This window comes from Conger conger, chromosome 1, assembly GCF_963514075.1.
Source record: "Conger conger chromosome 1, fConCon1.1, whole genome shotgun sequence".
Lineage (NCBI taxonomy): Eukaryota > Metazoa > Chordata > Actinopteri > Anguilliformes > Congridae > Conger > Conger conger.
The window spans coordinates 31360251-31386702 of NC_083760.1; the positions used below are offsets into that span (position 1 = coordinate 31360251).

The 26452-nt window shown below is 43.1% G+C and overlaps 1 protein-coding gene across 1 annotated transcript in view; it reads right to left on the bottom strand.

Annotated features, from left to right (window-relative positions):
- Window positions 1-26452, bottom strand: part of arhgef10 (Rho guanine nucleotide exchange factor (GEF) 10) — a 93798-nt gene that overhangs the window by 41187 nt on the left and 26159 nt on the right. Inside the window, 13 exon segments of the mRNA XM_061239701.1 lie at window positions 563-678; window positions 10685-10866; window positions 11456-11601; window positions 11949-12119; window positions 13143-13235; window positions 14055-14171; window positions 14971-15150; window positions 16075-16152; window positions 17201-17310; window positions 17612-17723; window positions 21532-21648; window positions 24422-24606; window positions 26300-26356. Coding sequence (XP_061095685.1) covers window positions 563-678; window positions 10685-10866; window positions 11456-11601; window positions 11949-12119; window positions 13143-13235; window positions 14055-14171; window positions 14971-15150; window positions 16075-16152; window positions 17201-17310; window positions 17612-17723; window positions 21532-21648; window positions 24422-24606; window positions 26300-26356 — 1664 coding nt within the window.

The window sequence follows — 26452 nt, forward strand, 5'->3', positions numbered from 1 at the left end:
TGCAGGGCTAAATCATCCGGACTTTAAAGGGCAGAAAGCATTAGGGCGTTAAAGAGCAGCCTCGAGGCAGGACTGGATACAATCTGCATCACATTCACTCTCGCCTTTGTAAGTCACAGGGCGTGAAGGTTTTCACTGTGACTCAACACTTATTGAGCAATAAAGCAGCTCATTACATGGTTGACTCATCTCACTGTTTCTTGGGTGAATTTGTTGCTAATTCTGTGCAGAAAGTAGGAACCAGAAAAGAGCAAGAACATACACCAGATACAATAGATTCTCAGAAAAAAATGGTCACTTGGCTTGTCTCCATTGAAGAACCCTTTTCTGTTCTTTGAGGAACCCTCTACCATAGGCTTGAAGTATGAAAGCTCCCAGACAAGGAACTATTCTGCCAGACAACAAGTCATTTAACCCCTTATGAGTGGATGCGACCTGCATGTTACATCTCCCTTAACAGACGGATGTGACACCAGTGTTTGATAATATGACCGTTTTTCAAGACACATGACCGTTGAAATACATAGTGCTTCCCCTGGTCTTCTATGGGTTGTCTGCTCACCTGGTAGTTCCCTTTCAGGCTGCCAATCATGCTGGAGATGTGCTTTACCAGTCCAAGGTCATGGATGAGGTTCTGCAGGTCCTGGTACAGCTGGCCTGGACCCACGTACAGCTTGTCTGTGAGGGTTGAGGATAAGCCAGTGAATGAAGCAAAGCTTTCAACATAGTATAAACACAAAAGAGGATTGCATGGTTCATTTATCGCATCCCTTTAAATGCATTCAGAAAGATCATTTGTAAAAATGACATCCCTGGCCCTGTCCACTTTCTGCTTGAATTTGAGCTGCGTGTGCAAAAAACAAACCAAAATGAATCTGAAGTGGTTACATAACCAGCAAATGTATCTTCTAATTATAATCATGCACCCAGTACTGTAATGAAACAATTCAAGTACCCTCCCTACTCAAAGGTACAACTGCAGTGCCTAATTTGGGATTTCAACTCGCAATCTCTCACAGCTTTCCTAACCACTATTGTACACTGTCATCCACACAACCTTTTAAGATTGAAATGCCTGCCACACAAATCCACACCTGCTGTGAATCAAATGTATCAAATGTATCGATATATCCTGCAGATACTGTACTGTATATACACAGACACCCTTTCACAGATATGAAACAGGTTATGTGTCTTTTTCCACCTACAGTAGCTACTAGGGAACATTTGACAGCTTCATCGGATAGTCTGAATTTGAATATACCATTGTTGGGCTGCCCATGCAAAGATTTGCAAATGTCCTTTCTTATTTTAAGAACTGGGAAATAGTTTGATAACGCAGTAAAAAAAGTACACTCAATTCAAGTTTCAAATAGCCTATTCCGATTGTAAAAGCACAATATAAGGCATGCTCAGATCAAATCTGGCTGAGACATCTTTCTGCCAGCCAGGTGATGGGGTTTCATTAGCCTTTTCAATCCTGGACTTTTGGTTAATTCATTTTGGGTTCAGGTTAACCCCGGGGGTTAATGAACAACGCCCATGTTTCAAGCGAAGCTGCAGCACTGGTGCCAATCTGTGACACAAGTGAAATAAGTGTGTAACTTCGATGTGCCAAAAAAGTAAGGCAAAAAAAAAACTTCTGCACATGAACTGGGCTCCTGAACCAACTCTGAAGGGTGGCCAAACTACACAGCATCTGGGTAAATTCTTGCGCCTAGGAGAAAATGAATACAAGTGACTGAATTCAAATTTAAACAGTCATGAAAATCCTGCAGGACACACATATTCATTCAAAAATGAATGAATAGTCTCCTCAAATTAGTCAGAAACTACTATGCAGCAGTACTATGTCTGAAGGAACATTTTGAGCACTTGAGGGGTCCTCATTCAAATGACACTTTAGCAGGCCTCCCACCTTCCGATGCCAACAAAGTGCTCCTCCACTGTAGGACACTGACGTGCTCTGCAGGCTAACTAAGCCGAGGGAAGAAAAGTGCTTGTTCTGAAGCTTTCGGCCCACCCCCTGGAACAAAAGGCAGTTTCGTTCTCTGCTTCTGAGCCAACCGGTGGGGCCAAAGTCCACACTCGTCTGAGGGCTCCTTCACAGTTTGCCAGAGATCCTTTTCTGTTTGTCAGAGAACCGATGCACCATAAATCCCAATGCGCCCACCTCTTTCTCTTCCAGAAACACCAGCCAAGACATCTCACCACCCGCCTCGGGGCTCAAATGCTCTTCTGCTCTACTCAAGTACCATATCTGTGCACTGAGAGTGCTTTTCATATTTGAAATGTAAGATTCATATTCATGCTGAGTCACAAACACTCTTCAGTTCTCAAGTATCTGCACATTAAGAATGCTTTTTATATGATAAGTGATATCGACACTAATTTTAGTGAGGTTGTGGTATGAGGTGGAGGGTTTTTTTTTAGTTGAGTTTTACAATTTAACTTGTTCTCCACAGAGCAAACAGAGATATTATGTAGCTATGACGCACCACCTTAATGCTACCAAACTAGTGCTCCACAGAAATAATTTCTTCACAGTACTTACTAGCTGGAGTGTATATTTGGTTATTAAACCTATTCACTTTACTTCATACACTATTATTTTGAGCAGATTATGACAAATAGACACACGGTATGTACAGACTAAAAGTCAAACTTACAGAAGTATAAAAATCAATTGCAGCATTTACAAAATGATTCAAATAACACTAAAACTGGGAGGTATGCATACATGCTCATGAGTGTCTGGTCATTCTGTATCCCAAATTTTTGCAGGTTTGCTCAAACAGCTCTGTATGACATATGCTGAATCACCTACAGCAAGCACTAGACATATCACAGTGCAGATAGAACATGTATGCACTTAATATAGCTAGATTTTAGTTCACCATGGCCAACTATTGTGTTGCATTAGCTCGTTAGAGATTGTACATACACTCAGTGAGCACTTTATTAGGTATTTATTACTTATTCTTTATACTTATTAAGTCTTCTAGCCACTTAGAGGTTTGACACGTGTTCAGAGATGCTCTTCTGCATAACACTGTTGTAATGTGTGGTTATTTGCGTTACTGTCACCTTCCTGTCAGCTTTGACCAGTCTGGCCCTTCTGCTCTGACATCTCTCATTAACAAGGCATTTCTGTCTGCAGAACTGCTGCTCACTGGATGTGTTTTAGTTTTTTGCACCATTCTCTGCAAACTCTAGAGACTAGTGTGCGTGAAAATCCCAGGAGATCAGCAGCACATACTCAAATCACCCTGTCTGGCACCAATAATTTCACGGTAAAAGTAACTTAAAACACATTTCTTTCCCATTCTGAGATTTGGTCAAAAAAACAGCTGAACCTCTTGACTATGTCGGCATGCTTTTATGCATTTAGTAGCTGCCACATGATTGGCTGATTAGATATTTGCATGAACAAGCTGATCTACCTAATAAAGTGCTTGCTGAGTGTAAACCCATGCTGGTTTGGGAATATTGCTAGCCAGCTCTGGTGATATTACTCAAGTGAATCAGTTGAATGCACTTATATGTACTCCAACACTGGAAGTCACCCTGGATAATAGCTTCTGCTAAATGAATGAACTCATCCAGCTGGAGCTTACATTCGCTGTGCAGTGTGCACTGAGTTGCTATGGCAACTGTGATGCATAGAATTCATGCAATTTGACACCTGTCCTAATTTTTGCCTCCAGTTTTAGAAAGAATCATTATGAGACCAAGAATCGCACTTCAATGGCTGCCTGTTACAGCACATTTAAAAACTAGATACTAGTCTTCCGAGGATGGGATGGAACAGCTCTTCCATACCTACTATCAATCTGTCTTCAAATCCTATACTCAGACCTCTCAGCTCAGCAATCTTTTGTAAAAGAAATTTTGATTTTTGTTTCATAATTTTCCCATTTTCTCCCAATTTGGAAGCCAATTATACCGCATCTATTCCAATAACCCATGTTAGCTGGGGATACACCACCAGGAAATTACATGCCTTCTCCAAGACCCATCATCACAACCCCATGACCTTGACTCCAAGAGGAGTACAATCGGGGCTCTGTTGTATACGGCAATCCTACAGCTCGCCTGCCGAGTCCCTCTCCCCACCCTCGAAGCAGAGAGCTAATTATGCCGCTCCCACGTGAGCCGGCCGGACTGACACCTACATCAAGGTCCAGTGCTTTAGCCGTGAACAACTCTGAAATCTTGAAGCAATCTTCACTACTGCTCCCCTTCCCAGCATGGTGACCCAATCAGATTCCTGGCATTGGCCCTACAGTGCTGGAACATACTTCCAAAAGTCACCAGGAGAGCAGAATTACCAGCTATTCCAATATGTCTTCAGAATGTCATGGCCCCAGTCCATCTCCACGCCATATTGCTCCTACCTTTTGTACGAGAGGAACCTCATGGTATTTTCATGTTTTTGGTATTATATTTTATACAATCAGATTAGGTTTAACAGTTGGTGTAAATAATTGGAATGATGCTTCCCTATGACATGACAGTTGTGAATCCGTGTGAGAAATTCATTGGCAAACATGGGCCAATCCAAAAACATGCCAGTATATCTGGAGAGAGAGAGAGAGAATTGGTTTGGCAGCCATTCCATAACACATTAGTCCCTGGAGAAGACTTGATTTATGTACAGTATAACTCCGGTTCAGGTTCCTTCTACCTGTACTATACCTAAATAATGTCAACATAATGTAGAAGACCAAATATACATACGTTCCATATACACTCAGTGAGCACTTTATTAGGTATTTATTACTTATTTTTTAGACTTCTACAGCTGTAGCCTATCCACTTAAGATAGGCTACAGCTGTGTGTTCAGAGATGCTCTTCTGCACACCACTGTTGTAATATGATGTTATTTGCGTTACTGTCACCTTCCGGTCAGCTTTGACCAATCTGGCCCTTTTGACAAATCTGGCCCTTCCCCTCTGACCTCTCTCATTAACAAGGCATTTCCGTCTGCAGAACTGCTACTCACTGGATTTATTTTTTATTTATAGCACCATTCTTTGCAAATGCTAGAGACTAGTGTGTGTGAAAATCCCAGAAGATCAGCAGTTTCTGAGATACTCAAACCACCACTTAGATCATTGTTCATGTGAACATTAACTGAAGCTCCTGACCCATATCTACATTTATTGTATGCATTGCACTGCTGTCACACAATTGGCTGATTAGATAATAAATGAATAAGTAGGTAATAATAAAGTGCTTGGTGAGAGTACAATAAACTCCACAAACATAAAGGTTTGCAGTCGGAACACTCGTCTTGTCCGGTAATGAGACTGTAAATCTTATTTTTAAAACTGTCTCACATGACGTCTTATAAATGAGATTAAGTTAAAATATAAGACTCAAATACTGGTTATAATTGACTATTTTTGGATTTGCAGTGTTATGTAACAGCAGCCTGCAAAGGAGGTCTAACCTTGCACTGTAACATGAGGAAACGTGCTAAGTCTGCCCTCCTTTTCCCACAGTACGGCACTGTGTGTGACACTCGAGAAAGCCTGTGTGATAAAACAAATCCCCACAACAGACTAAGTTTAGCGATTGCTGATTGAGCTCGGAGGGTACATTAAATCCACAATTAAGCAGATTGTTCAAATTAAATAAATAAATCACAGGTTGACAGGAAAATATTATTTTTCCTTACTCTAAAAGACTGGATAGCAAGAAGTAGAATTCAGATGTAGAAAATCCAGGTTCAGAATGTGGAAAATCCAGGCTCAGAAAATCTTCCCCAATACTGTGTCCCAGTCACCTGGATATGCTCATTCACACAATTCTTCAGCCATGAGGTAGAACTAATTTGTGACATCAGCTGGCTTTTCTGGGAAGAAACACATGGCAGCACTTATACATTCTGACTCACGGACAAACTTTCCACTTCTCATAAAATTTGATGTAGAACATGGCTCTATTTCACCCTGGCAGCTTGGGAATCTGTTTTACAAATACGATTGAAGGTATTCATTTCCTGTTTATTCATGAAAACTGTTAGCAGTATAGTGCTAACAATGCAAAGCAAACACAGCTAGCTTGCTGACACAGTAACCACCAAACATCCAATGAATTCTGCTCATACAAACTGCATTGACCTGTTCAATTCATCAGCATCTCACTGCTGCTACCTCCCCTATCACTACGACACCACAGCCCTGCCACAGTCTGGATTTTATACCAGGCCTTGAGGGTGTCATTTTTCATACACAAGCCACAGATGGTCTGACATCATCCGGCCCCATCTTAGATAAAGAAACTCCTTCCCGGAATGGACAGAATGGATGAATGGATTGAGCTGCAATAACTTCCTTGTAGTTCTACAGTATGCATGCAATACTAAATTCCTGATCAATAGATTAAAGAGGACATTAGGATAAGGACAATGGTGTACAGTAGTTGGTAGTGGAAGAGGACAATGCACTTTGGGGAAGTAGAACATACTCAGATAAAATAGAGCAGCCTTGAGCCCTCAATTTAGAATATCATTGGTCCCAAAAGCCATTGAAACGACTCATTCAACGTTTCATTCAATGTAAAAGTTCATAGGATTACCGCTAACCCAGATCTCTCTTTGGAAACCCAGGTATCATTTCCTTCACCGAAGGAAATCAAAACAGGCCATTTATTTTCGTTAAACGACATGGAAAAAGCCATCTGTGCTTTTGATGGAAGACTGTGGTCATTCAGGGTGCTCAAATGTCACTTAAAACTGCCTTTGAATTGTTCAAAAATTCCGCTGCTAGGAGCCCAACCAAAACCCAAACAAAACAGTTTTAACTCGCTTCGCCAGCTACAAATAAACGAACAGGCTCAATTTCAAGTTGCCGCTGTACAACTATCAGGCGTTAAATAGGCTTCTGTATGCTTATTTATGACATCTCCCTGTCCCCTGCAATCAGTCAAGATTGCCTGGTTCACAAGATACCGGCTATTTTGGTTCACCCCAAGAACAGGAACAACCACATCTTGTTTTGTGTACATTGGTTGGGAGTATGTAGGCATGTATTGATGGATTGATATGGAGATGGAATCATTATGCTCTTACTCTAGTCAACTCCAGGTCTACTTAATGCCTCCGTTAAAGGGATTATTAGTCCTAGTGAATTATACTACGACTACTAATACTATTATGGCAGACTGAGTACTAACCGGCAACACATTCTCATTTGGAAAAGGGAGAGATATCCTCACTCCTGTTAATGCCGACGTCAAGCACGAGGAGAGCCTTGACATTAAGCTAGGGTCAGAGACCACTGAGGTTTGTGAAGGTATCCCCCAAGGGCCTGGTACAAAATGTGAAATGTATTTTCACTTCTTAAGAATAGATTTAAATGACATTAACCTTGGATAAAACAAATATGGTTTAATGAAAGAGAATGGTTCATATGTCCTTGGTAATATTAAGATAAATGTCATTTATGTGTCGTCTTAAGTCGGTTACTCATAAAAACCCAAATATGAGTAGAATATCCAACACTCATAGTCTCTGCCGAAAGCTGAAGAAATGAATTACATTTGATCCACAAGGAAGCAAAATGGCATTGTACCAGGATCAGAATCTTGTCCCGTGTTCAGGCAAATAAATGTAATTGCACAGGAGAACAAGAGTAGTATACATAACTGACTTCTGTCCTCTATCCAAACTCATCGACAGTCCTACACTGCCTACAAGGTAAGTTTGGACGTGCAACCGACTATTCTTACATTTGTATTGCACAGGATTTATATCATATGACTCCCTGCTCAGCTACCATGTTTCATGTGCCATTTTCTTAAAATAGCCTCTGTGTTGTACACTGCAGTGGGTGCAGGGTGAAGGTGTTAAATATAATTAAAATAGTATTAAGGAGGACGGGGGGGTGCTCAACCAGAGGGTGGCCATTTTGTGTGGGGCCCTGAAATCTGCACAGAACTGAAAATACAATGGAAAAAAATATTACCATTAAGAGAAGTGACTACCATGCTGAAACTGTATTAAAATGACAAGTGTAATAAGCTGAACATGGTCACCATAGTATCCCAAATGTATGTTGTACGTTTATTTCCAGGAGGAAGGCATATTCCAAACAATGGGCCTTCCAACAATTTATTAAACACGTGCCAAACGAGTTTGACACATAAACAATAAATAGGCTATAAATAGGGTGTACAAGTCATAGGTTAGACCTTCATTGCTATGGCTGACCTCTCTTTACATTACATTAACATTAATTGCTTCATTAGAATATTTGGAGCAGCCTACTTTGAAGAGTGCATCTTCAAAGACCGAGCCAATTTCTTTGGTAAGGCTCACAAGTAGGTACCGACTGCCCAGACACATCCTTTGAAGTTTGTGCAACACACTGGAGGCAGAACTCTGAAGATTCACATTCTGTTCCTGTCCAATTCCACGACATGTTCTGGTACTTTCCGTCCTCAGCTTCTTGGCATAGGACAGCCAAAACATATCGCTGTAATTCCAGACGGCAACATCTCTCTGATAATTTTATAACTTTGGCTCCATTTTAATGCCAAACCATTTTCATTTCACCTGTTCGATAGTATGTGGAACTCGAGGCAGAGTTCACGACAACAGTTTACGAGTTTCAGACCAAATTTCAGAATGGGGAAGAAATGTGATCTAAGTGACTTTGACCGTGGAATGATTGTTGGTGGTGTTGGTCAGACAGGGTGCTTTAAATATTTCAGAAACTGCTCATCTTCTGTGATGTTCATGCACTATTGCCAATAAAGGCAAACAACTCAACATCTAAAATGGCTGAAATTTAGTTTCACGGCCCTTGTAAGGTTTTTAGGGGAGTCCATTTATGCTAATCATAAGTTTTGTGCACATGCTTTTTGTTTACAAAAAATTGCAATTCATCAACATACACACGTGGATATGAAAAAAAGCTGATTTATAATTGAGAATTTGTTTCTCCGGTTCCGATCACACATTCATTAACCCACGGATTCACAAAAATATTGATAAATGAGGCCCAATGTGTTTACATAAGTATTCATATGACTATGACTACATTCTATCTAATAAAGGAACATCCCACGTCTTAAGTCGGTTACTCATAAAAACCCAAATATGAGTAGAATATCCATGTGTATGTCAATGTAAATCCAACAAGAAATCCAACACTCATAGTCTCTGCCGAAAGCTGAAGAAATGAATTACATTTGATCCACAAGGAAGCAAAATGGCATTGTACCAGGATCAGAATCTTGTCCCGTGTTCAGGCAAATAAATGTAATTGCACAGGAGAACAAGAGTAGTATACATAACTGACTTCTGTCCTCTATCCAAACTCATCGACAGTCCTACACTGCCTACAAGGTAAGTTTGGACGTGCAACCGACTATTCTTAATGTTGTCCTTTGTCCGGGCTACAAGAGGCAGAGATACTGGAGAGAAAACGCACTGATCATCCAGGGGTGCGTTAATATTTCATGCAGCCCTTCAGAGGGTGGGGGGGGTGGGGGTGGGGGTGGGGGGGCGGTCGGGGGGAGTTATTGATTTCACTGCTACGCAGTATCACAAGTCCCCGAAAAATGCACCCCCATGAACATTCCCCTGATGATGTCACAGCGACATCTTGAAGCATCAGCTAAATGTAGCACATGCATTCCCCCGGCTGGGCACGATTTCAATACGCTTGTGCTTGATTATGAATTGCGTATGAATTCAAATCTGTTCACAAATGCTGTTCGGGACATCAAATCACCAAAATAAACCTGAGAAACTGCATGCGAAGGACAAAATCTAACACTTTGTCAACTAAAGCGCAGAAATAAGAAATAAGCCATGGGCCTCTAATGAATATGAACATTAAAAGGAACACACTGGAAAAAGCATTTTTTGTGTTTTAAACAATGGGATAGATAATGAGATAATCTTATTATTTTCTCGCAAGTCAAAAATATTAGCTTGTTTGCTTGACAAGAGACCATTTTTAATCAAGTGAAACGGTCTCGACTCACTGGCAATATTTTTGTCTTGCTTAGCAATAGAAATACAATTTTAAGTCTAATTTTAAGACTCAAAGCTCGCTGAGAATGACTTGTTTTTTGTTTTTTACAGTCTATCTTTGCCATGTTTCTGCCAGCGCTCCAGCCCGGAGTGAGGTACAGAGGACGGGTGATAACGTACTTGGCCTGGCGTTGATGACCACGTTCTCCCCGGAGTGAGGTACAGAGGACGGGTGATAACGTACTTGGCCTGGCGTTGATGACCACGTTCTCCCCGGAGTGAGGTACAGAGGACGGGTGATAATGTACTTGGCCTGGCGTTGATGACCACGTTCTCCCCGGAGTGAGGTACAGAGGACGGGTGATAACGTACTTGGCCTGGCGTTGATGACCACGTTCTCCCCGGAGTGAGGTACAGAGGACGGGTGATAATGTACTTGGCCTGGCGTTGATGACCACGTTCTCCCCGGAGTGAGGTACAGAGGACGGGTGATAACGTACTTGGCCTGGCGTTGATGACCACGTTCTCCCCGGAGTGAGGTACAGAGGACGGGTGATAACGTACTTGGCCTGGCGTTGATGACCACGTTCTCCCCGGAGTGAGGTACAGAGGACGGGTGATAACGTACTTGGCCTGGCGTTGATGACCACGTTCTCCCCGGAGTGAGGTACAGAGGACGGGTGATAACGTACTTGGCCTGGCGTTGATGACCACGTTCTCCCCGGAGTGCGGCGTGACGAAGCGGGCGCTGTCCCCGGCCTCCTCGCTGGAGCCGAACTCCACCATGTCCACCAGGCTGAGCGGGACGCTCCACTTCAGCAGGAGCTTCTGCCCCATAGAGACACCCCCGCCGTTGCCCCCGCCGCTGTCCTGACTGTGGTGAGGGGCAAAGCGCACGCACTCAGAAACATCATCACATCATCACATCAGTATCGACATTGGGGCGACACTGGCTCAAGAGGTAAGAGCAGTTGGCAGTTGAAGGGTTGCCAGTTCGACCCCGTGAGACACCTATCCCCGAATTGCTCCTGACGAGCTGGTTGGTGCCTTGCAGGGCAGCCAATCGCTGTGAGTGTGAGTGTGTGTGTGTGCGTGTGTGCGTGTGTGTGTGTGAATGGGTGAATGAGAAGCATCTATTGTACAGCACTTTGGATAAATGCGCTATAAAAATGCAGATTTACCAGTTACCATCACCAGGAAGGGTAATACTTTTGTTAACTGCACATGCTCAGTTACAGTTATTTAGCTGAAGCCTTTATCCAAAGTGACTTGCTGTTGATGATTAGACTAAGCTGGGGACAATGCCCCCTGGAGCAATGTGGGGGTTAAGGGCCTTGTTCAAGGGCCCAACGGCTGTGCAGATCTTATTGTGGCTACACTGAGAGGCAGTGGGCCAGCAGGCTTGAACCACCAACCTTCCCGGTCCCAGTACTGAATCTTAGCCGCAGGCTCCGGGCTCTCACCGAACGTTAGCCGTGGCGCACATGAGCACATCGTTGAGCAGGAAGATGCGGCGCTCCTTGGTCTTGACCATCTCCCCACGGTCGTTGTAGACCGTCTCCACCATGTCGTCGGACCGGATGAGGTACCGGCAGTCACTGCCCAGGAGCTGTGAGGGGAGGAAGAGTCATTATTATTATCCATCCTAAAAACCAGGGACTCCAGGTTAGGGTCACAGGAGGGCTGTAGTCTCCCAATATGTATTGGGTGAAAGCCAGGAGTAAACCTGGGACAGGACACCAAGCCATCGCAGAGCGATGTTCTAGGGAAAGGGAAGACTGTTCTAGGTAAGGAAACATTACATTACATTAATGGCATTTGGCAGACGCTACACCGGGGATCGAACCACCGACCTTGCGGGTCCCAGTCACGTACCTTAACCACTACGCTACTGGCCACCCTAGGAATATATAATATATATAACATTTTTATTTAATAATTTTTGTTTAACGGTACCTTGTTGAGGTAGCGCTCGTTTATGGCCTTGGCGATGTGCTTGACCTCGCAGCGCTGGTCAGCCTCCCTCTTCTTCTCGTTCAGCTTCTCGGCCAGTGTCTCCAGCTCAGTCAGGGCCATCTGGAGGGGCAGCCTGTCGGCGTGGCCGATTGGCGTGTTCTTCAGCATGTCCTGAACATGGGGCCAGAGCGCGTCACATCACTAAACGGTCAACTTTACGCCCAGTTATACAGCCGACACTAATTCAGAAAATGGAGGATGAGTTCGGGAGGTTGTACAACACACAGATACGACTGAGGAAAGGAGACTGAGATCTTGTTAAAAACTGAGGGCGTGGCCCAGCTTACATAGCTTTGCATGGTGAGGTCTCTTTCACAATGGTAAAAATTGCTTTTTCAAATTATTGTTACTGACTTTTTAATGTCTGTCTTCTACACATGCACTTGCATGCACACACACACACACACACACACACACAATTTCTAAATCAAGGCACATCCACAAAGCAAATAACACAAATTAAAATGGAAGATTATTATTATTATTATTGTTATTGTTTTTATTATTATTATTATTATTATTATTATTAACAAACATTTTCACAGTTGAGCTACATCATCATTGGTTTCTGAGTGCAGGGCGCCATCTGTTGGTTATTCCCAACTGGTGAATCACCACCACCAAATTTTAAAAAAACATTATTCAGGACCATCCTAATAACACTGTATGCCAGTCATATACTGGAAATTTTCACATTTTGCTTCTTGTTTAAAAATGTTTCATATTTCATCGGGGAGGAGGGGGGATATTTTCCCCCCGAATTTGGAATCAACAATTGTGCCCCTGGAGAGCAACTACAGAGCTCTGTGAAAAAATGTAGTCCCCAAAATATCTCTCCATTGAGAGAATTCTCTGTAAAGGGGACAGAATTCCCTCAAGGTAACGGAAGGTCTTGCATGTCTTGCATGTCTGAAACCCAATTATTACCAAATTCAGGAGTGGGAAAAGGGACTTTAAAGACTATCACATCCCCAGAGCATGTCAGGAATGACAGCTGTAGCCTCCTGTTTGCAGGGCGTTACATCATGCACTTCTTTGGCAAACACCAAGAAAACAGAAAGTGGGAGAACCAAAACTTTGGAACAAAGATGGGAGCCCTGGGGTGTAGGGAGTGGGGGGGTGGGGGTGGCATACCTGCAAGAGCAGGATGAATTGTGGGAATCGCTGGATTGGCTTCATCATTAACCCGTAGAGAGTAACGCGGTCTCCGCTGCTGTCCTGGCAGTGCTGTGAATGGGGCCAGAGAAACAGTTCCATTAATCTTACAACAGTTTCATTAACTGACACATCACAATAAATGAACAGGTTTTTGAAAAACATTAAGTGTCTCTGAATGAATCACTACCAATGTTCCTTTTCACTTCACAGTTTACCGGCTAAGGAGTCCTAGTCCTAGTTTTATAATCCTCCTGATACCTGACAGGTAAGTAGCTTAAGCATATTGTTGGTATGAAAGAAGTGTATGAAAAAACTGAATTGTTAAGTTAATTTTATTGGATTTCCCTTCAGCACAGAAGAATATATCAGGGTTCGACATTGCTTCCATTTTTAGAGCATATCCTTCTGTCCTGTATATAACACTTGAGAGCAGATAAACATGTCCCTACAGGGGACTAATATGAATCACCCGGTCTTAGGAGGATATACAGCTGGTGTGCGTCACCACTGGTTCAGTCAGGATTACATACCAGACACAGACCTGAGACAAAATATGCTATTGTTTTGGATCCAGAAGCTTTTCTCTGCTCGAATAATCTTGCCTGGCGCAAGTGAGCAAACCATGAGGACCAGAGAGCGGGGTTTGCATTTTTTGAGAGTATTTAGATCCCAACACAAGCTCATCAATGCGTAGGAAAGTATTGGAATCCAAAACAATAACATTCCAGACAACACATCCACGTGCTGGATTAGCGTCTTTACACACATTTCTACAGATCATTTCACAGCGCCGCCCACTGAGGGTAATATTTAAGCCTCAGGAAGTGCGCGGTCATGTCACGGTCCACAGTCAGTCACCCAGTTGGTCGTCCCCGTCAGTTATCTTACTTTGAGGAATTCCACAAACGGCGGTTTGGAGGCACACGTCTTCTTCAGCACCCCCATAGCCGTGCTGAAGTTATTCACATACTCGCTGTAGGCATCCAACACCATGGATTTGGAGAACTTGACAGGGTGAAGAAACGGAAGAAAGCAAACCAAAAAAAAAACATCACATTTTATTGCGAATACGCAGACCCGGGTCAATTATGTAATTGCTTTGAAGTCAAATACTTCTCTGCGCTCGATTGATCTTGCCTGGTGTAATTGAGCCAACTAAGAGGACCAGAAGGCAAACTGCACTTCTTGAGCATATTTCATACACCAGACAATCTCAGTGAACCATAGAAAAGTATTTGAATCCCAAACAATTAGGTACTTTACCCAAGTCTGTGCATATTACATACAAAACATATTACAACATACATTTGTGTGACTTGGAGCACTTGCATACAGTCATGCCACTTTTGAGAAAAAGAGTCCTCTGTTAGATCTGTGCAATCCATTATACTGTGTGGCATGTCAGAGAGACACACAGGCTGGCACAGACCCGACCCCCCTTCCCATTGGTCACACACGCGTTAATCTTCGCTTACAAGAGGCATGCAGCCATCTCAAACAATAATGAGGTCAGAAAAGGAAGGGAGGGGGGAGGTGGGAGCTTGTGTCAATGGTGAAATAGACTTCCTTTGTTTCGGGGGAAGCGTCCGCACAGCGGGGGGGGGGGGGGATCTGTGGGGGGAGGGGGGCTGGGGGGAGGTGGGCACATCTGGAGATTCCAATCTGGCAGTGCACAGCTGTGTGGGGGAGTTGGGGGGGGGGGGGTGGCAGTTGGGAATGGAGCTTGGATTAATCTGGGTAAACAGTCCCTGTATTGAGGTCGATGTTCGGCTGGCAATCGCCCACGACCCCCACCCCGGCTCACCGAGGCCACAAAGACGTCGCCGATCATCTCGGACGTGTCCCACTCGGCCACGCGACAGGCCAGGGCGATCTGGAACAGGGCGTGGCACTGCAGGATCTCCCGCACGCGGTAAAACGTCATCTTCAGCTTCCGCTCGCTCAGGATCCGGGGGTCCATCTCCGACAGAGGCCTCTCATAGTGCTGGAGGGAGGGGGGGGGGAGAACAGAGAGAGACAGTGTGAGAGAGAGAGAGAGAGAGAGAGATAGAGAGACAGTGTGAGAGAGGGAGAGATAGAGAGAGAGGGAGAGATAGAGAATTTTCTCCCCTTTATTTTTAGATACTGTGATCGGTTTTTTTGTATAATTGTACAACTTGTTTTCCATAAACCCATATCATTTGGCTATTTTTGGAGAGGAGTACGCAAGACACAAAACTAACAAACGAGAAGCAAGAGAGGGAAGGAATAAAGAAACAGGGATGTGAAACTTTCATCCCGGTGGACAGTACAGTATTAGCAGTGTTGCTGCCTTCTCTGGTCACATTTTAGCAGTTATCCTTCATGTGGGGTTGCTTTGCCATTATGACGTCTTTGGACAAAAGCCCCGGTGTGGCCACATAAGCTCCACAGAGCAAGGCCCTTAACCCAAGGGGGGATTGTCCCCTGCTTAGTCTAATCAACTGTAAGTTGCTTTGGATAAAAGTGTCAGCTAAAAAAAAATTATTATGAAATTATAATATAAATGCAATTGAACACGTTTATGCAACAAGACCATAGCAACAAACACACATACTGTTGTCCAAACAGCGGTACAATGGAGGGCTGACAGGATGCAGGTTTTCATTTAGACCAGTCACTACACCAGCTAATTTCACTTATTGACACACCATGAAATAGAGTGGAAAAAATCATTAAAGAAATACAGCAATTCTGGGAAATATACCTTTTTTCAGACTTACCCAGACTGTTTGATTTCATTTTTGGGCATTCACTGGCTGGTTTCCATGTTAGCATAATGTCTTAGCTTAGCATAAAGACTTGAAGCCATTATGAGTCAATAGCCTACCTCCTTCAAAGTGAAGAAATACACCTTACAGCAACAATTGTAAAAACCAGACACCCTTACCTCTAAAATGCGCTTCAGTGCATCCAGATAGTTCTTTTCGCTTTCCAATATTGACTGCAATATGTATCTCCTCACCACCTATGGACAGACACACAGACATATGTGTCACTAATAACAGTAATTATGCTGTGTAATTACAGTGTAAAACATATGATATGCTTTGGCTCAAAATAGACCAGGTGGATGCTACATAATGTTGGTGGCCATAAAGCTCTAAAGCACTTTGAGATTATGACAGGTTCTACATAAATACAATCCAGTATTCATTTATTTTAGAGAAAATCCATATTTTATAATGAAGGTCTTTAAGGATTAGCAGCCCAGAACATTTACTGAAGACTATAGGTCTCACTTCTTGACAAGAGAGGTGTCTAAATTGGATGTCTCTAAGGGAGTACCTCAAGGCTCAATCTTGGCTCCCACTCTCTTCTCTATTATGAATAACCTAATGCACATTCTCAAAGACCAATCCCTCTACATTCACATGAACTGTAGGCTGATGATACAGTGCTTTACTTAGTTGGTATTTCCCTAGATTTGGTTCTAAAATCCCTCCAGGATAGTTTCTTCCTTATTCAAAAGGCCATTACCAATTTACACCTTACACATAACAGCTCCAAAACTAAAGTCATGTGGTTTGGAAAAAACAATCCCATCTCTTCTCCACATCCCATAAAAACATCCCATGGCACAGATCCTGAAGTAGTCACATCCTGTAAATATCATCTGTAGGAATCTGGTTGGACAGCACATAACAGTATATTACGGCTACAGTACTAAATTACAGTAAAAAGTTACACAGCGGCTCAGCTCTCCTTACCGTAACCGTTCATTTTTCACTTGACTGACAATGGTACAAACGACCATCCTATTTGATTATGGAGATATAAATCTGCTTTATGTATAAATCTGCTTGCAAAGGTGCTCTGAAGCAACTTGATGCTTCGATCTACAAGTACAGATCAGGGACCAACGAGCAGTGTTATGGATGAGATTAATGAGATGAATGAGAATGTAAATACCCCAGGAGGAGGCATTACAGTACCGAGAGAGACAGCGAGCGCAGATGATGCAGTGTTACGAATGAGAATGAGGAGAAGCGGTGGAGCCGTACGGTTGTTCGTACCTGCTGCTGCGTGAGTCCCTCAGGCATGGGGCTCAGCTCAGGATCTATGTTGAAACACTCCACCTCGATGAAGAGGTCCCCTTCCTCCTCCATGCAGGACGACTTGCGCTCTGAAGCACCAGAGGAAGACGTGAGGCGCGCATTAAATGCAACTATGCGTGCGTACAGAACTACGAGGTCAAATACGGAATTGTTTTGGATTCAAATACTTTTCTGTGCTCGATTGATCTTGCCTGGTGGAATGGACCCAACCAATAGGACCAGAAGGCGAGGTTTGCACTTTTTGAGAGTTGTTTATAGGCTCCAATACACAAGACAAGCTCAGTGAAGCATAGAAAAGTATTTGAATTCAAAGCAATTTTGACCCAGGTCTGACCAAATTTGTGTACAGAATGCTTGCGGAGCTCTTACCTTGACAGAAGGATTTGGTTTTGATGAATGATCTTCCCTTTTTCACCACAGCTTTGGTTTTCTCCAGGCCGTCTTTGGTCCCTTCTTTTGCCGCCTTCACCAGTTTCTGCATCTTATTCACAATTTACAAAGTCAACCATTAGAAAGATTAACCACTACACCGGCACACTTTACCTTAAGCACAGGTTCATTGGATCTCTCTATACACACGTACCAATCATAAGAAGCCCATTTTTGATACAGTATCATGTAACCAGACACCCATATGCATAGGAAGGCACCAAGAGTACAACTGCATCTTCCCCCTGCACTATAACACAACCTGAGGCTGCTGTAGGGTAAAAAATGTATGTTACAAAAATCATTAATGGACCCATTAGCATTCCACAAACTGAATCAAAAACAATAAATTGGAGAAAAAATTATGACCAGATTAATGTGCAGATGGCCTATGCATTATGAACATATCATAACAACTGACATTAGTTTATGAAGCATGTAATAATATGCGTTAAGCCATTTGTGATATAACATCATTTATTATGTCCCATGAAAACCAACTGCCATGTGCTTGTTATGATAGTTATATGACAATGCAATATGTTGCACTTATTAATGCAGTATGAAAGCTACACGATATCTACTTGCTATTGAATGGAATACTGTGAAGTCAAGCAGCCGCAGAATTGAGAACTGCACTGCGTACCTTACTTGGCAATATCTTATAACAAATTTACAAAAAAACACAATATCTCTGCCTCCTTGCATATGTTAAACATCATATTTTCCAGTATAGTATGACCACATCTATGACAGTGATGAGTTAAGTGAGGTATGCACTCCATTGCTTTTTCACAGATTTAGCCACTGTTGCATGTCATATTGCTAGTCAATATTGATGTACTCAAACACTTCTTAAAATAAAGAGCATTTCATGGATATAGTTTGTACAGAACCACAGACATTTTCTATAAAAAAAATGAACCTTAATTATCATGTTTAATTAGCTACTCTTATCTACTCTCTTAATAAAATGAGGTACTTAGGACTAATGTGTTTCATTAAAGTTTTCCTTCTGATAAATTAATTGTGCTTCCTTTTTTGGTTCTTTACTGAGAAAATGAAAAGTGTTGCTCTGCTCAGTGTTATTGATTACAGTGGCGCTAACGATGTAAGCAGCCTTCATAGAAGCCACTGCTGACTCTACATCAGGGATCATTTACTCTGGCCCTCAAATCAAAATCCAGCCATGGTTTTCTTTTCTCCTTGGTACTGTAATTCGTGTGACTGATTGGCCAGTTAAAGAGAGGCAGGAAAACCAGTTCTCAGTCCTCGAGAATCACTAGTTGCAGATCCCTGCTGTACATAATCACCCATGTCAGATCAATTCACATCAGTTCAAGTCGGTTCCATTTCAGTTAATTCAGTTCAAATAGGGAGGACACACTCACTAAAACTAATAATGTACTGCTGGAAAAACAGCAGCAGTTCAGCAAATGACCCAAAACATTCAAATCTCTGTTAAGTTTATAATGATTTGAATTATTAATATGGGATGGAACAGCAGTGGTTCAAAAAAGTGCCTGAAAAAGTCACTCCTGGTGTAATCTTCTGTTGGTAGACCGAGCAATGTGCCAAAACATTATGCTCAGAATAAAATATTCATGAGACTTGAATCTATCTGCATTACAATACACACAGATGAGCCAAAGCATTATGACCACGCGCAGATGAAGTGAATGACATGAATTACCTCATAACAACAGCACAACCCAAGGTCTGGGATATATTACTTGGAAAGTGAACAATTGGGTCTCGTAGTTGACGTGTTGGATACAGGAGAAATGGGCAGGTGTAAATACCGGAGCAGCTTTGAGAATTGCCAAATCTTTATGGCCAGATGACTGGGTCTGAGCATGTTGAAACAGCAAAGCTTTTAGTGGGGAGTCCCTACCAGTGGTCTAAGGAGGGACAAGCCAGAAACCTGCAACAGGATGTTGGGTGCCCAAGGCTCATCGATGCTCATTCATGGCAATGCTATTCCCCGATCGCAATGGCCTCTTTCAGCGAGAAAATGCACCCCGCACAAATTGTTTGTGAATGGTTTGAGGAACATGACGAAGATGGAAGTGTTGCTATGGCCTCCAAATTCCTCAAATCTCAATCCGATCAAGCATCTGTGGGATGTGCTGGAACAACAAGTCTAATCCACGGTGGCTCCACCACACAACATACAGGACTTAAAGGATCTGCTGCTAACAACTTGGTGCCAGACCTTCCGAGGTCTTGTACAGTCCATGCCTCACTGGCCCACAGCCGTTTTGGCAGCACGTAGAGGACCAACAGCATATTAGGTCTTAATGTTTTGGCTTATCAGTGTAAATACGTTATTGATAGTTCAATCTACTGTGCTTGTTTGATATGATCTGAATGCAAAGGTCATTTTAGGCAATACTCACTCTAAAAATGTTTATGCTCTCTGTTACAGAAGATCAAGATAAGAATTCCAGAAGAAGCAATAACTGTTTTCAGAAGATTCCTATGGAAGGAATGGTTACAGTGGCTTTGTATGAAATCATAATTGGATAAATAATGAGATGTGCTATTTGAGGTAAGGTCTCTGGTGGACCCAATGTATAGGCGATTAAACAAATGCATATTTGTGTCTATACACACAGAGACACACAGAAGTACTGTGTATAAGCCAATGCCTTTTGAATTTCCATTTTTGTTCCATCTGTGGGGTGAGAAACAAAACCAGGATATGTATAGATGAAATAATTCAATCAAAATGAACTCAAACTCTGATTCAAAAAAAGAAGGGTTCCTAGAGACACAGGCTGTGTTCCAAACCAAACGAGCATACTACTCGTACGACAGTTCAAATTTTGTAAGAGCAGTATGCTAGTATGCAGTTTTGAATGCAGCCAGTGTGCCTCATCCTCCAGTAATTAACAACACCTGGGCTGATTACCAATCACCCTCAGGTGTGCATGTCTGCAGGTGACACTGCTGCTGTCCATGGACCAGAAGGCCTCCCAGGATGTTGGAGACAGCCAGGCCGGGTTCGATTTCACCTTAACACATTCCCTTCCCTTGTGGTCTTCCCTTGAGGGAGTTATTTCCCTACTAAATTTGTGATGTGCAACAAGTAAATGACAGGTGCTCTGCAGTAGATGATATACAAACCGAAATGAAAAGGCCTTTGCAACCAATATAGGAAGTGCTACCCTATAGTAACCTTGGTTCTGTGGGCATTTTTCCATGGGATGACTTTGGAATGTTCATGAATAATTCATAACCACTAGCTTATTTTAAACACAATCGCTGGTCTTTGTGGCACCTTTAGTGAGGATTTCTGAACTGAAACCCAAAAATGAATAGAAAACATGTACGCTAAGTATGTGATATTTTGCCATTTTGGGAATTGCCCCTTGAAGCAACATCAGGAAGACAGCATAAAATGTGGATTCAAATCTAGCCCAGGAAAATCTGACAGCAGCAAAAGCCTTCCCTGCTACTCCCACACCTCACCCAGTGTCAATAAAAGTAATGTTTATTGACATGCTTTAAGCCAGTAGTTAAAGGTTTTTTCTAACTTCTACAAAATGGATGAACAATATATATTTTAATTCAATACAAAGTTTTGAAGAATAACAGTGGAAGAATAGTTTTTTAAAAATAATATTTTGTATATCACAAGGGCCAATTACTACATTTTGTGTCATTTTTGACCCTATTGCTGAGGAACTAACATAATTTCTAAATAAAATAAAACTTAGAATTGCCAGAACACCAAGGGCCCACCATTATTCTATCTCAAGAAAAAGTTAGTCTTGACCAGAACAGCCGTTTGGGTTATGGGTGGGGCCAGGTCAGTGACATCATTGGTACGGTGACATCATCATTGCACGATTTACCTTCTGTTCTTGTTTCTGCCTTATGTGCTGCAGCTCTACAGTCCCCACCGTGTTCGCCACGAGATCTTTCATCTTTTTCTCATAGTGTTCTTTCAACCTCGTCAGATCTTGAGAGAGCTAAAGTGGAGCAAAGCAGGCATTACCACAAAAAGCGCCCTTTCTTGAAGAAGCGCAGCCGGTGGCAAACTGGACGCCATCTAAAGCCCACCACCGCCACCACCAACACCAACACGAACACTGTGTTAGTAATGAACATGTACTTTTTTGGTTAAATCAAAAAAGGTGATTTCAACCAAAGTAAATAAAAGCCAGACTTGGACAGTTTAGTCACTTTCGTGGCTCACCTGGTAAAGGTGTTCGTCAGGAGGACTGGCTAAGCCCCAAAGCTCAGACAGGATTCAGCCTGAGCTAAGTCACAACTTTGAGGAACATTCTAGCTGCCATGTCAGAACTGGCTGTTTCCAATCAGGAATTAGGAGGAATTAAGCCCCCCAATGTAAAAGCCAGCTACGCCAGCTTGACCATCTTGAAAACTGAGCTGGTCAAGGTGGTTATCAGCTGGACTAGCTGGTCAACCAGCTCGTGCTGGTAGCTTGTCTGAGCTGGTAACTGGTCTGAACTGGTCAAGAAGTTACCAGTGGTTCCAAAACCTAGTTTTTTTCAGCAGGGCCAGGCTATGTTCCATAGGTTACTGCTGTATTGGTTAATTCCACAGACACGCTAGCTGCCGACAGACAGCCAGCTGTTTTCAGTGAGAGATACTCGATCCTCTCCTCCAATCAAAGAAACCTCTCCTGTAGATCTGTGTGTAGCCACAGTCAGATCAGTACAGCTGTTGGGCCCTTGAGCAAGGCTCTTAACCCCACATTGCTCTAGGGGTATTGGCCCCTGCTTAGTCAAATCAATCAAAAAAGTTGCTTCAAATAAAATCATCAGCTAAATGACTGAAATGTAATATAAATGTGGGCTAATTAATTGAAAGGGTTGCTCTCTTGCAGGGGCAACACAGCAGTAACTCAAGAGGCATAACTGGCCACAGAAAATATATATAAAAATGGAAAGAAATGTAAAAGAACACATAAAAGCAAGCCATCACCTCTCCACATGCAGCAGTGCACATATCTCAGGCAGACTCAATAGCCAGCAGAATTATAATTACAAAACACTGATGGTGAGGAATTTATAATCCTAAATGCTACAGTATTGGAAACATTTTGAATACACAAGACAAGCCAGCAAACTAAATCCACGAAAGTTGTACCTTCATGTTTAAAGGTAGATTGCTTTCTTTATGGGTAATTGGAGTGGCCACAAATTCAGAAAAATTAATTTTATTTTTGCTCAGGGTTCTTGAATCATTTACTCGTTTCCAACCTCTGATATTGAGGTACAATTCATCAGCAATAATATGTGTTGTTCCTCACCTTTACTATAGCAGGAATCCACACAATAAAACATCATTTTTTTTAATGATGCAACAAAATGAGAAAATTTAAAATTCTTTCATGGTTCTGTAATCCACTCAATGGTTTATAAATTCTCACACGAACCCCACTTGACTTCTCTTTTCCTTTCTCTGTCTTTCAGTCGAAGCTCCAACCAAATAAAATAAAGCGGCTGAATAAATTCAATCACCATTTATATTCAACTTTGACTCTTCGACTTTGACGACTTTGCTAAAATAAAAGCATTCAATCCCCAGCATTAATTCACATTCACCAGTAAAACAGTGTTTGCGAAGGAAGTTACAGCCTCATTCAAATGCGAGTCAAAGTTTACGACAAATGGGAATTGAACGCAGGCCCGGTCTCCCGTATTGCGAACCAGGAGAAGGAGAAAGTTTTTACAAGCGGAAAGTTGAAACGAGAAACCTGCCCTCATTTGAACACTGCTGATAGCGAAATGGAAGGATTTGTACCTAAATGTACGTGGGCTCAACTGGATCAACGCCACGGCAGGTAAAATACAAAGGGTTTAATGAGTCTTGGCTCCTTTGCTTCTAATTTAACGGATGTTCAGTGAAGTTCTGACATTATAGCGAGTGAAAATGTGAAATATTTGAAAGGGGAAGCCGGCAACCCCTGGGACAGATTCACACACTATCTGGATCCCTACTAAATGGTAAGGTAAGGAACAACTTAAGAGTGCACATTCTCTCACCTTGACAAGCACCCGAAACCCACTGGTGCGGAATGAGGCTTTATGAAACCCAAAGATGGAAAATTAAGTGAATTGATCTGAGCCAATCATTGTGCTTTTCTCTCGGAGAGCAAATCTTCTGGTTGGTTCACATAAGATGGTGATTGACATCTTGTCAAACCACAATCTTAAAATACAACCCAAAAATCCTACCCCATGCCCCCCCCCAAACACACAGAAACACACAAAAAGAAGACAAAAATGAAATGCACATACATACCCTGACACCCTCACCACCATGTCCACACACGCAAACACACACCCACAAACAAACACATATACAGACACAAAGAAAAAAACAGATGCACATGGTCTTACAGACACCCTCATCCTCAAATCCACACACACCCACACCCCCCCCACACCCATACACACCCACACACCCCCACACACACACCCCCCCCCACCCACACCCACACCCACACACACACACACACACACGCCCCCCACACCCACACCCCCCCCACACACACACACCCCCCCACACCCAACACACCCCCCCCCGACACATACACACCCACACACCCCCACACACACACCCCCCCCACACCCACACCCCCCCCCACACACACACACCCCCCCACACCCACACCCACACACAGCCACACCCCCCCCCCCCCCCGACACCCACACACACACAACCCCACACACACACACCCACACACACACAGAGCAGCAGGGCTGTACACACGTGGGTCTTGTTGCGGGGGGTCCTCCCTCTCATGAAGGCGTCGGGGAGCCCGTTGCGGCCCTGCCCCTCCCCGTCACTCTGCTCGTCGTAGCTCTCGAACTCGCTGGAGCTCCAGCCGTTATCCAGAGAGCTGCTCCCCCCCTCCTCCCCCAGCTCCACATCGTCATAGATCATCTCCTCTGGATCTGAGCGCAAGGCATCACCATATTCAGTCAACACATTCCTTATATACACTCAGTCAACACTTTATTAGGTATTTCCATCCATCCATTATCTTAACCCACTTATCCTGAACAGGGTCGCAGGGGGGCTGGAGCCTAACCCAGCATACATTGGGCGAAAGGCAGGAATACACCCTGGACAGGTCGCCAGTCCATCGCAGGGCACACACACCATTCACTCACACACTCACACCTATGGGCAATTTAGACTCTCCAATCAGCCTAACCTGCATGTCTTTGGACTGTGGGAGGAAACCGGAGTACCCGGAGGAAACCCACGCAGACACGGGGAGAACATGCGAACTCCGCACAGAGAGGCCCCGGCCGACGGGGATTCGAACCCAGGACCTCCTTGCTGTGAGGTGTTTATTAGGTATTTGTTAGACTTATTTTTTAGACTTATTAAGTCTTCTGCTGCTGTAGCCTATCAACTACGAGGTTTGACACGTTGTGAGTTCAGACATGCTCTTCTGCATACCACAGTAATGTTGTAATGGTTACATTACGGTCACCTTTCTGTCAACTTCGGCCCTTATCCTCTGACCTCTCGCATTATCAAGGCGTTTCTGCCTGCTGCTGCTCACTCGATGTTTTTTTGCAGTTTTTGTTTTTCACACCATTCTCAACGCAAACTAGAGACTGTTGTGTGGGGAAAATCCCAGGAGATCAGCAGTTTCTGTCAAAGTCACTTAGATCACATTTCTTCCCCATTCTGACATTTGGTCTGAAAAACAGCTGAACCTCTTGAGCATGTCTGCATGCTTGTATGCATTTAGTCATTGCCACATGATTGGCTGATAAAATATTTGCATTAACAAGCTGGTGTACAGGTCTACCAAATAAAGTGAGTGTAGATAACACACAAAGAGCAGCACATTCACAGTCCAGAGACTACCTGAACACTTCTGCCCCTCACATAAACTATAAACACATTCCTCTATAGCTATGGTTCTCACTCCTGGTCCCGGAGAGCCGCAGGGTGTGCTGGTTTTTGTTAATATCAGCAACCGATTCAGAACCAAGAAACCAGGTGAGGCAAGTTAACTCTGTTATTTACTGATTTAATTAATCAACTAAGTGCTGAGTAACAACAAAAGCCAGCAAACTCTGTGGCTCTCCAAGACCAGGAGTGAGGACCACTGGTGCAGAGACTACCTGAACACTTCTGACCCTCACATAAACTATAAACCCATTCCTTTAACACAGTGGATATCACATAAACTGTACTGCCTTGAACTGTGCCTGCCCAAGACTTATACAAAGGATTAGCATATTTGCAATACACCACAGTTACTAGCAAAAGCACTCCAAAGCCAGTCATGTCTGTACATGAGTTGCATAAACAATCATGTAGAGTCACTATATAGACATTCTCAAAACTCCCATGCTGTCCATACACAAAAGCAATCACTGTTTAACTAAAACATGCCCCCGGCAGTAAATATATACAGTATGACCTCATAGACACACCAATGAAAAAAACGTGCTGCAATTCCTCGATGGTTTACACAATATGGATGCAAATACCCGCAAATTAAAGCTGATGGTCCAGTTTTAATCAGTTCATTGCTTTCAAATTCAAAGTGCTGGATTACAGAGGCAAAAAGCCAAGTCGGGGGAACAGGAGAAATATAACAGACAAGAAGACGGCACCGACCTGTGGTGGAATCCGAATTCTCTCTGGGGACGTCATCGTAAATAACTTCATCTGGATCTGTAAGGGCACATCGGCGGAGACGTTTAGACTTTTAGACATGGGAAGACAAACGGCGGGCGATTTTGCCCGTTCGGCAGGGCCGACAGCACGGCC